Source organism: Numida meleagris, chromosome 11, assembly GCF_002078875.1.
Source record: "Numida meleagris isolate 19003 breed g44 Domestic line chromosome 11, NumMel1.0, whole genome shotgun sequence".
NCBI lineage: Eukaryota > Metazoa > Chordata > Aves > Galliformes > Numididae > Numida > Numida meleagris.
The window spans coordinates 7,348,800-7,361,422 of record NC_034419.1 but is presented as its reverse complement, the minus strand read 5'-3'; the positions used below and the strand labels follow the sequence as shown (position 1 = coordinate 7,361,422).

The window sequence follows — 12,623 nt, the reverse complement described above, 5'->3', positions numbered from 1 at the left end:
GGGGAGACCTGATTGCTCTCTTCAAATACCTGAAAGGTGATTGCAGTGAGAGAGGGGTTGGTCTCTTCTCACTGGTGACAGGTGACAGGACAAAGGGAAATGGCCTCAAGTTGTGCCAGGGGAGGTTTAGGTTGGATATCAGGAAAAACTTCTTTACCGAAAGGGTTGTTAAGCACTGGAACAGGCTCCTCAGGGAGGTGGTGGAGTCACCATCCCTGAATGTGTTTAAAAAACATTTGGATGGGGTGCTCAGGGACATGATTTAGTGGTGGGTTGTTAGAGTTAGAGTAGTGTGGTTAGGTTGCGGTTTGACTTGATGATCTTGAAGGTCTTTTCCAACCTGACCCATTCTACGACTCTATGATTCTATAGCCGTTCATTGGACTGATAAATGATGTACTTTTTGCTGCAGTTTCTCTTCAGACCGCTTTCCAGTCTGTCTCCTGACAGTTATTGCAAAATAATAATGTCAAATCTGCAAAGCATCTTCTATTACAGACCAAAGTGGTCTGTATCTGTAGTGTGGTCTGTATCTGTATCTGTAGTGTATCTTCCACACTATTGCAAATACAAAAAATATCCCACCACCACATCACACACACAGAAAATCTGTAACAGACACTGGCACACCAATTGCTGCTCCCAAGCTTTCTCCTGCCTTCACAGCCCTTTTTTTAAGCCTGGGATTTTAGCATGATTTTGGTAGCCGTTGTTAGAAGCTAGAATAAAGACATACTTTTCTTTATATGATACCGAGCACAGTCTGTAATCAGCCAACATGCAATAAAGTATTAGGCTGTCTTTCTCTCAGTCATGATCATTTCATACATCTCATATATACAAGTAATATACAAACTTCTAAGGGGTTGTATTAATACTGCTTTTTTTCCAGACCTATCAGCAGCAGCAAGCAGATGAATCACAAATACCTACTCTATCAGAGCCTGCATTTAAGCAGTGCAATTTCATTATGTCCAGTTTCTATAAGACTTCTAGTAAATAGTATTTGGGTAACTCATAGCATCAGGTATCCCTACAGATATACAGCTTGCATGTCTGCCATCCACATCGTAACCCAGACTCCCAGTATCTTCACGCAGTGTCTCTATTGTTATTCTGTTGCATAGTATAAAGGATGCCCATACTGTCACAAAAGGATGTTTCAAGTCCCTTAGCAGTCTCATTCTACAGAATCAACCTACTTCAAAAAAGGAAGAAGAAAAATGTTCATTCTCACATAAGCAGTACAATTACACAGACAGCATGTGTCCAAGACTTTCTTTGTTGTATTCATCCTTCTGAAACCCTGCCAAATTGTGACGCTAATTGCATTTGTAGCAAGTCACCTTGCAAATATCAATATTTCAAGTAATCTGCTATGTATGGAAGAAAAAATGAATTATGCAGAAATGAGTATTTTATGTAGCAGTATTCTGTGGATAACAAGAATAACCTGGACATGCTCCATTTGTTAGCATTTCTTGCCCCAGTGTACAGATAAAAATAAAAACACAGTAAGAATGCTATGCGCTGCTTATGTACACTTTCTTTTCCCTTATAAAAAAATAAAGTACTGCTAGATAGAAAAATTTACTGAACAAAATCATTTCACTTCCCAAAGGAATTCCCCAAGCAGCAAACATCTTCCTAACTCAGTGAAAACTGAAAAAGTCTGATACAACACGTGGAGGCATTCAAGTAGAGTTTGCTGCTTAAACTGGCACAGCTACTTGGTAAGAGTTTAGTAAAACTGGTCAGCTTCAGTAAAATACTCAGCTTGTGCTTCAAGCATATATTAGATGCTTCTGGCCTTTTTATGGAATATTTTGTGGTATTATTAGTGATAATTTTTTAAAACTATATCAAACTTTATTTTAGAGTAGAAAGGGAAAAAAAGACATTCCAGAATTTTCTCAATCTAGAGAAAACTCCCACATCCTTCTCACAAACTTACCCAGCAATTTGAACTCAGTTCTGCAGTTTTTCTAGAACATGTAGAGCTTTATATTTGAATGAAAATGGTTCCTGATCTTCAGTCAAAAGGCTTGTTACTAACTGCTCACTTTGCCAGCAATACCTGATACAGATCTCTCTTGTTCCCTGGGCAAGGAGATTTTGAAACAGACTTTTCTCCTTTAGTTCAAAGCTGTCAGTACTCAACCTTCATATAAATTACTACAAATTTCATCTACCTGAGCAGAAGACTACATTCTGCTTTTCTAATATTTCTTTATATTACATGGTACCATATCCTTACATGCTAGCATAGGAAATCATTATCACATTATAGATGTAATATCTGTGATGCCATAACATAGAGAGTTAAATCTGTGTATAGCCTGTGCTTCACTCAAGGAAGGAGAGAAGTAAAGAAGAAGTACCATACTTTCTGGTCTCCACTTAAAACCTTAACCTGCTTTTAGTATTCTTGTAATTTAAACACTTGAGGACACATTTATTATTATTACATTATTATTATTATTTGCTTATTTACATTTATTTGCTTTGTTTACATTATTTTGCCAATCTAGATGTTTCTTTGCACAACAGGCAAAAGGTAAAATGAGTGGGCCAAAATCTGAACTAAGAGGAATTATATACTTAGATAGCTGCTGATTTATACTGTATAATCAGATACTACTTATATTCTGAAAACATGAGGAGATGTGGCTCTAAACCTATGCAAGAAGTTTGCATTTTCCTCAGCATTTCTCCTATTTATTCTTTGCTGTATTTCAGCAGTCTGGAACAAGATCCACAGAGACAAATAACATTCATATTGTGCTGCGCAACAACACAGATAAAAGATTTCAAACAGCTCAAGATATCCATTTCAGCCCACCCTAAGACCCAACAATAAAGCCAAGCCAATACCTTTAATTCTTGTTCAGGTATTTCCAAAATTCCCCTGGCATTATCACACACATCTAAGTGCAGCCCATGGCTTAGAGCAACCACATGGAGGTTCACAATTGGCTGCCTGCCTCTCGCTCAGCCTCCTGCCATGCTACCTACACAGAATCCGATTACTCAGGCCAGTTGAAAAATAGGTTTAAACATTCTGAATGAATACAAGGACTTAAACAGGACTTAAAATACTTATAATAGAAAATTCTGCAAATTAAAACCAGGAACTACGCTACTGTGCTCTGAATTAACAAATAATACTCCTCTAATATGTTTTCCTAATATGGCATGACAACAGCATTAAAATCAATTCAGCATTCTCAGCTCAGTTAATATTTTATTCATTTAATATAGAGTTTACATTTTTGTAAAAGCATCTGAAAAATTTCAACATTGAACAGAATTAGGTCTCCTTTTATGATAATATTGTTAATTTAATGCATGACTTGGAGTTATACTTCAAAGTGAATTGGAAAAATGTGCCTTTTCTCTTGTTGTTGCCGGCATCTCTTTCATGTGCCAGTAAACTGACCTTAAATTTTAACACAGGCAGCACAAAATTGCTCTTGTGTTTCAACAGGTATTTTTTGCAATTCAATCATCTAGTCTATCAATTTCAGATAGATTTTGCAACAACCTGAACATGAAAACTGAAATGATTTTTAACATTATGTTTTTATGTTTATTCTTTGGAAAGACTTGCACGGAGATCTGCTTTCTTCTACTTATAAAGTTAGAAATATATTTAGTGAATATATTTAGTGAAAAATCAAATGGATATAGTGGATACGAAAGAATCCAGTTAATGTACTGCTAGTAACTTTTGGGATTTGTTGTTGGCAGGTTTTATTTCTTTTTCTATCCTACTGCATATTTTTAAGTGACAGTTGAATTTGTAATGATGTTTGTGCGTAGTGATCATAACTCCCATTACCATTAACAAGAATTCTCAGCTTCTTTTTGTGTGCAGAATGTGAAAATGTACAACAATACAAAAAGCAAACAAATTCTTTTCAAAAACTTTTTGTGCAGTGAAATATTGTAAAGGAAGAATAAAAAATGAACAGATTTGATGACCACAAATTTTGCACAAATGCTTTTCAGACTTTAGTTTTCCATCTACTAAGCTCTGCTCCCTCTCCTTCTACTGATATAGGTAACTATTTTCTCAATGCGCAATTCCTTTCCAAACTTGACCCTGGCTTACAGCAGTCCAGCTTGTGCACAGAAAAGAAACTCAGGCTGAGCTCCATTGCAGATGTGTGATCTTTGCCACCCGATTGCCTTTTACAAGGTAGCTCATTCCTGTTCCCACAATGCTGCTCTGTTTTCTCACTTATCAACCCTGACACTTTTTAAACAAGGCCTGCCTTCTTTCAACAGATAAATTATAAAACATCTTGCCTTTCTCTAATCTCATCTTCTCTTTTGGTAAACTTAGAAGCGTTCTTCCTTCTTTCTTGTAACAAACACAGAAGTTTCTCATCTGTTTGTGTAAACCTTCTGCTAGCTTCATTTTGCCTGTTGATTATCTGCAAGTCCTCTATCACATCTTTCACCTCTATTTTCCTTTTATTTCCTTCTTTTCCTTCAAAATGCTGTCATGCTTTAGGGTGAGTGAACTCCTTAATCCATCTGACTCCTAATTCTTGACCCACTTCCTAATAAGAATCCTCCATTAATCACTGTGCATAGTAAAGTCATAAAATTATTCAGGTTCAAAACTTTCACTTAATCTTATATGTGTATTGCTTATACAGATTTCCCACATATAGCTCTTATTCTGTCTCACAATTTGGCCTGGGAAGAGAAGGAGATACTGCATTATTTGTCTCAGGACTCACAGAGCAGCCATCTGCACAGGCCTTTCAAATATTGGCTGGTATCAGTGCTTCAAGTCATTTCTGCTGAACATTAGGTCACAGTATCCCTGGCTTTACTGCAGACCCTCAGTACACCTTCCTCCAACACATCAGATTTTAAAAGGAGCTTGCAATGCAGTGCCAGCCTGCCTACGCCACTCCTCACAGAAAGGTCAGCTCCCTTCTCCACAGCACGGCTGCTAACAGCTTGTTACATTGTCAAGCAAACAATTTTTGTGCTTTCTTTGAATTATTACTTTTGCCTTGTGAGGAGACAGCAAGGATTATTTTGTGATAATTAGTTCAAAACAACTCCTTAAAAACCTTCTCCTGTGTGAAAGAATAACGCCTCTCCCACTCATCCCCAATCCCGTCATGACCCCCTGCAAGTCTGCAGTACTTCTTTCAATGCAGTGAATAGTTTCAGGTCCATATTTGCACAGCAGCTAAACCACAAGTGTCCTACCAAAATTGAACAGCTGAGGTGATAAGAATAAAATTGCATTCTCAGTCATTAGCGCTGCTTATTTCAACAAATAAACACATAATCACCCTAAAAGAGGCGACAGAATAGAAAAAACCTTCAGATGAAGAAATCACCTTGTACACATTATAGCATTATAATTACCACAGTAATTATGTCTCTTTTCTTAAGAATTTCCTATACTAACCAAGCAAGAGGGGCTGCAGAGTTGGGAGCTGTGTGAGGGGGCCATGAGCTGCCCTGTGCCACTGTGAACACTGTTGTAAGCGCAGCCCTGTTTATTTTCAATTAAAGTTTTAAAGATATGACCTTACTTCACGCTTGTGCGTATTGAAATATTTACACATAGTTCTATTATTTCAGCAAAAAGATTTCTTTGGATCCTGGCGACATACATTTTCACATTCTTTGTTGTAGCTGAACATTTTGTTTTTCCCAAAGTAAAAAAAAGGAAAAAAAAAAAAAAAACCTCTTCACTTACAATAACTGTTATGACTACTGAAAAATCAGAGATTATACACTAAGAATGGCAAGTCTTAGTAACCACTTGGTTGACATGCTTTTCCTACTTACAAAAGGTGCTTTTTTTAATTAAAGCTAATAAAAGCTGTTGGAGGACAGTCTCATTGGTTTGAAAACATTCTTATGCATGATAAAATCACTTACCTATAAAGTTGTTTTATCTTACTATTTGTAAGCAAAACAATATCCACAAAGGGAAAATTATTAAACATCAATTTGTCCCTTCTCTAAGCCAGATCACAGTTGTGATGTCATTTTAGGACACGTTCAAGCCATCCTTACCCACATGTCTAATCTCATTATGCTTAAATAGCTGTAAAACCAGTCTCTTGTCATATATTTAAAATGTGTGAATACTACCTGCAACATCAAAATGATAGGTACTATTGATGATCTAAATCATCACCGTAAGTAAGCAGCAGTAATACCTCTCCATAAAGCTTCAAAAAAACCCTGCTGTTATTTGCAAAATAACATCATATCATAGCATCAGCATGGAAAAAGTGTCCTAGAACTTAATGTATCTTTAAAGCTAAATATCAGGCACTGCTTTTCATGCAATTTGATAGATCATTAAATTGCACTTTTGGACAGTAGCATGTAGATTGACTTAATAATCAATATTAAGTGTTTGTTAGATTAAAAATGTGAATATTCGAAATAAAAATGGTAGATTTAAAATGGGTCAGAAAAATGGTTGCATGCAGTGGATTCTTATATTCAGTAGCATGTTTAGAGTTGTGTTTTATGAGCACCCCACATTTCTGAAACTCAATTAAATAGGTACACAAACAAAACATTTCAAATTCACACTGAGAAAAAAAATAAAAACGGGGAGGTAAATTGGCATTTATCCTGCCATGTAAGCTTCAGCAAAAGTTAACATCTAATTGTATTAATTTTTACACAATCACCATTTTGTATATTGCACTGTACTGAAGAATCTGCAAGAGTAAAACAGTGGAATTAAGGAGGAAGAAATCCCCAAATTAAAAAGTAAGATAATGTAGAAAGTGCAAGCAAACTGCAAAACAGATTGCTATTCTTTGCAACTACCAATCTTATTACAGCTTAAGGGGCTTTGGATTGCAACTCCTAGAAAACAAGAGTTTGAAAACACTGTCACCTAATAGGCTTGCATCAGAAATTCAGAGTTTGTCCAGTAGCTACAAATGCCATCTTATAACAATCACTTGCCCACAGCATTTTTCAAGTTTACTGTGTGATGTAAAACATGATGGATAGCAACAAGAGATGGAAGAAAATGATGGAAGAAAAATCCTGAGACACTCACGGCAATTATATTGAAGAAGTCATCATCTCCAAGGGTATCCAAAATAGATGAAACTGTCTGCTTAGCAATAGTCAAGCGAAGTCCTTTCATACTGCCACTGACATCTACTAAAATTACCACATCTTTTGGAGAAGTTGCTGCTTGGATGTACCTAATATGAAAGACAAAACATCTTGTTCTTTAAAATAATGAACATTTTTCATTCCCCTTTTCTTAAACATAATACACATCCATTGCCTACCATTTTCTATTTCTGCAGTCAAACGCAATGACTCCATTCTCATCAGGTTCCCATTTAATTCCTGTTTAGAAAAAGAGATGAAAAGATTAAATTACAACATTTAGCACAGTAACTGCTCAAACTACCTCTGTGATATTGTGGCAAAGCAGCATTTACCAGCTTCATACTTCAATCAATCTCACAGTCAATGCTATTATAATACAGCAAATGCTGGAAAACAATAATAAAATAGGACTGACAGAAACAATATGGTTTCCTCACTCCTTTTTAGCCTACTATAAGGTGAAAACCTTCAATCCTTCTATGCTCATCATATTTCTGTCACTGAAGTAACATTCTACCTGGTCTCCAGTGCTGTCCAAATTCTAGACAGGCTGGCCAAGTCCCTTTCAAGCCATGACTGCTTACAATTTATGGCTGAACTCAGCAGGTGCTGCCATACAGTTATACTTAACTAACTTGATAATAGCTTGTACTTGCTCGCAGCTTCACTCACAGGCTGCACATTTTGTGTTTTCACCAGTAACTATGTCTAGTTCCTCCAGGCTGTAAGTCAAACATAATATGGTATCTTCTCCATATTAGAAAAAAAAAAAAAAGATATAGCCTTTAAAATAAAGACATTTTCTACTCTTCAGCATCACAGAGCTTGAGAACTGATCCATAATTTAAAATTAATACAAGCGTAGTATACATTCCATTCAGCCACTTTGAGACATACAGGCTTAAAGTACACTGGTTCATATTAAATATTCTGGTTTAAAATGTAACAAATAAACCAGCCAACCAATCAACTGTTGGTTGCTAAACTGTCAGCTAAAGAAACACTTCCCTCTATGAGCCTGACTCAAAGTTGTAGAAGCTGAGGATCTGTTTGTTTAGCCTTTTATTGTATTTAGCATGTAGCAAATGTGATACATAATTAAATATAAACCTAATATTTAATATTTATTTTATTTACTACGTAGAAATAATAGAAGTTCCACAGTCACATTTTATTACAACTTGTGTAAAAATACCTTTAAAACAAACTTTCAAAATCTTTAAATGCAAGATAACAGGTTATCATCTATGCAAGAACTGAATAAATTGGAATTAAATTTTATTGTATGTCTTGCCAGAGCATGTTATCTAAGTTCAGTACCATATGAAGGGTCTATTTTTGTTCTCTACACTCAGTTTAGAAGTCATTTTTCACCTATGTATATTGGAATAAAGAATATATATGAGTTATCTTAGGGGCTACATTTCCAAATGAAAACTCAGAACACTGAAAATGTTGATTAGGAATTTTTTTCTGAAAACTAGATAAAGTAACATTGAACCGGTAAGTATCTGTGAAAGTAATGATTCATGACAATACTCTGTAGATACTTGCAGCCACAGCATTCTTTATTGTTTCTCCGTAGTCTGTATTATTCTTACCTGGATATTGTCTGAAAAATCCTTTTGCACTTCCAAAGTACTGCCAGATGAGAGAAGGGTCACGATCAAAGTTATCAACAAACACCTTATTTAAGGATTCTGACCAATAAACTCCATTTACAATGGCTGGATCTAAGAAGGGAAAAAAACCTGTTATCATCTTCAGCTTATTTATTACCCTAAAATCCAGTAAGTGCAAACTATTGCAGCTTCCTGTGTCAATTAAGAGATTCAAAACAAATACTTACATAATGGAATTATGGTTAAAATGCCAAAGAGAAGCCAGGTGCATTTTGTACATAACTTAAAATTGCTAATTAGGCAATTTTTTTGTAACTCCTGTATTCCTTTTTCTGGAGAACATGAATGAGTCAAACTAATAATTGGTTATTTGTTTAATAATCCATTTCCCTAAATGCTTAGAACGTCTCATAGCAACATTTTATATGTTTCTATTAATCTCCAGTTTTGTAAGGTCATTATTACTCTATTTGAAAGTTTACTTGTGAGAACATAAAGTCAAATACCTTTTATTTCATGCTTGGGTGAATTATGGTATACATTCAAACACAAAATCTTATAGCATAGAACACTAATCGTATTCGGAAAACACTGGAACCAGATTTCACAATAACATCCTGTTATTTTTGACCCCCAGAGAGAGAAAGAAAGAGAGAAGCACAAAACAAATCCTTGATGTTGAAAATAAGTTATTTCTGTTTATTACATCCTACTTACTGCCCCAGGCAGCAATTCCTAAAATCCCAGACTGCTCAAGTACACTTTTTAAGTTGCAGAGTTGGTTTTCAGGAGTAAATGAACACATCTAAAAAAGTTACTCAACTTCCAACTGTGATGTCAAATGAAGATGACAGATGAGAAACAATTAAGATATACTGCATTCCCAATTCAATCTGTACATGGAATCAGTAATAGAGAAAGGAACAAACAGAACTAAAATCACAGATGCATTAATTCATTTGTAGAAGAGTAAGTATTCACTAACATTTGTTCAAACATTTGAAATAATGCTTTCATTAACTCGTAAAATAATGTTACTTTACTGATTTCAGAAGACTGTTCAGAATGTGATTTTAATGGAATGGAGTAAAGGTGAATTGGTATCTTTCCTTACACTCATCAAGAAAAAAACAGTACAAAAAGTGAAATGGCTGAGCTACATATCTTTAAGTACTACTTTCATCTAAATATTTTGGTCAAGAGAAGTCAAGGTCAAGAAAACAGATTTTGTATTTAAAACATGTCTGTTATAGTTATTTGTTTCTCTAGAAGATGAAATATACACTTAAAATCTGTCCAATCAGACACGCATCAAATGTCACCAGTCCAATGTACTTCTTCAGTTTTGTCTAGCTGGCAAGAACCATTGTCTGGGTGTTTCCAAGTCTCCAATAACAAGTTGTGATTGAGACATCAGGAATCAACTGTCAAGAATGCTGTCCTGTGATCTGTCATCAGTTTTCAGAAACATTTCAGCACATCAAAATACTGATTGGGCTGAGATCCATTGTTCAGCATTTAAACATTAAATGAGAAGTGATGCACTAAAGGGAGAATAGCTTTCTCAGTCCACTGCAACCTCCCAGCTCTGCTCTATTCACGTGTTCTGATGGAGGAATTGAATCACTGAAGTGTTTCTTGAAAAGTCTTCTTAGAGGAACTGGAAGCTGTTCTCTCATTCAGTAGGACATTAAGTTCTTGGTATATCCTTCAGTTACCACTACGACTGAAAAGCCAAACCAATCCTAAATAGAATAATTGCAACTTAATTTATATTTAAAATAATCTCTAGTGTTTCTTTGTAATTTGTATTTGGATCTCATTCCAAGACTGCACATTTTAAAGTAGTGCTTTACAATACTGAGCAGATCAGGTATCTTCTATCCTGAATTCCTCAGAGGCTAATTGTTAGTGCCCTTTCCCAGGGGATCTGTGCCACAGTACCCTCAGCTAAGCATAACCTTCACTTTGACTCTCCACTCAAAGATTATTTCCTTTAGATTCCATGTACATTTCATCTCCATCAGATAGTAAGATAACCTTAGTTGTCCTTGCTGTTAAACTTTCAGCTGAATCTAACATACACGTATCGGCATTTAAAATATATATTTATGTAATAAATACATATATAAAGCTATTTTAAAATGAATTTATAGTAAAATATCCACACCAGCATGGTAGCAGATTACTTTTATCAGCCCATCCATGAGGTGTTGCTTACTGTGTTTATATATCTATACTATGAATTAGAGAAGTCCAGGGAAATACAACCAGAAAAATTTGCCCTGAACATGATTATTTGAGTCTATATTCTGCATTATGTTGACAGCTCTAAGTACTAATCATCCAAATGCTGATCACCTAAAATATTAATCCAATGACACTGAAAGTAATAGGATTTTTTTTTAATGAAAGGAGCATTAAGCAAGCATATTAAACAAGAGAGTGTAATTAAAATGCAATCTATGATGACCAGATTCCATTAAAATTAATCCTGGTGGCAATACACTACCTTTCTACAACCTGCCTATCTATTACATTGGCTGTTGTTTCTACAATATGCCACGAGCAATCTATAAGTCACATTTTATGCATCAAACTTTTTTCTTTTTTTTAAGTAAATTAGGTCACAGGTTAATCCTTACAACACTAGAGTAAAAATGAAGTAGGGAAAAAAATCTATCCACAGTACCAACTGCAGACAGATAACACGGAAGTCAAAATCATATCTCTCTACTGCCTACTGCATCTGCAGGTAGAATAATCTCCAAACCAAATTCCTTGTTGTAAATTTGATTATGAATGCATCTCTTTGCACATGTACAATCCTAAATGCAACTGAGTTCTCAACTTAGAGCCTCGTTAAAATTTTATCTGTTTCTAATAACAGATATGTTGTTATACAGTTCTGGGCAATTCTCAATTTTAGTAATTCTGCTGAAATTGCCCCCATTTCTTCATTTGAAAACAGTATTGTTAATTTTTCATATTGCTGATGAATGTCATCTACGCCCCCAAAATAGTTACCAGTATTAACACGGAACTAAGTGCTTGTGAATATTAAGGAGTTTGGGGAGTTGGAAAAAAAAAAAAAAAAGATAAGAACTTAATATAAATGCAAAATCATTTCTGCGATGTTACGGAGGTGTCTCAAAGACAATAAGTGCAAACAGTTTCTGCCACACATCTTGAAATGTAATTTCTGTTTGTGCTTCCTGGCAATAACAGCTAAATACAATTCAAGTATTTCTTTTCCCTGGTCTCCTAGATGGGCTTGCTTGCAATTATATGGCATTTTGTTCCACTGCTGTTTGTGCAGATATTTAATAAAAACTAGCCTGGAGAAAATAGGAACATTGACAGGAATGTGAAATATAATGGTGAAATAACAGTGTAACTGCGTGTAACAATTAAGCTGCTGTCACAGATACTGCTGACCCTAAGAAACAGGACCGAAGACTCAACAAAGGCAACCAAGGTGTGCAGACTGAAAGATGTACAACAACATGACAAAGGTTAACACGACAACAGAAACTATTTTATTGCACAGAATCTGTAAAAATATCTCAGTAAGATAAGGCTACAGAAATAAAATTATACATACTCAATGCTTTTTGCTTTTCAGTCTTTCTAGCAAGCTGAATAGAAAATAAGGGAGACCTACTGAGGAATTCAGTTCCTATGAAGAAAATGCAGAATACTACCCTTTGTTTCCATGTTCTGCTTTATTACCAAGAAAAATTGTTACCAATAATTCTTTGTCTTTTCCTCTAGCATATTGCTTTTGTAATGTGATCATTAATTTCTCCGGGAAAGCTGTCAAAGACTCTGGCATCCAAAATGGTGTTCCTCTTTGCAGTATCTGAC

General features: G+C 35.2%; 1 protein-coding gene across 18 annotated transcripts in view; it reads right to left on the bottom strand.

The window, feature by feature from the left end:
* The window catches only part of CACNA2D3 (calcium voltage-gated channel auxiliary subunit alpha2delta 3), a 422,632-nt gene that overhangs the window by 228,186 nt on the left and 181,823 nt on the right, over nucleotides 1–12,623 (bottom strand). For all 18 annotated transcript variants that reach the window (XR_002442442.1, XR_002442444.1, XR_002442443.1 and 15 more), the window contains 3 exons: nucleotides 8,736–8,867; nucleotides 7,311–7,371; nucleotides 7,070–7,220 (listed from right to left, as the gene is read on the bottom strand). Coding sequence is in view for 13 of the 18 variants with exons in the window: in XM_021409181.1 (XP_021264856.1) it covers nucleotides 7,070–7,220; nucleotides 7,311–7,371; nucleotides 8,736–8,867 (344 nt within the window). In the remaining 5 variants the exon portion in view is untranslated. The remainder of the gene's footprint in view (nucleotides 1–7,069; nucleotides 7,221–7,310; nucleotides 7,372–8,735; nucleotides 8,868–12,623) is intronic.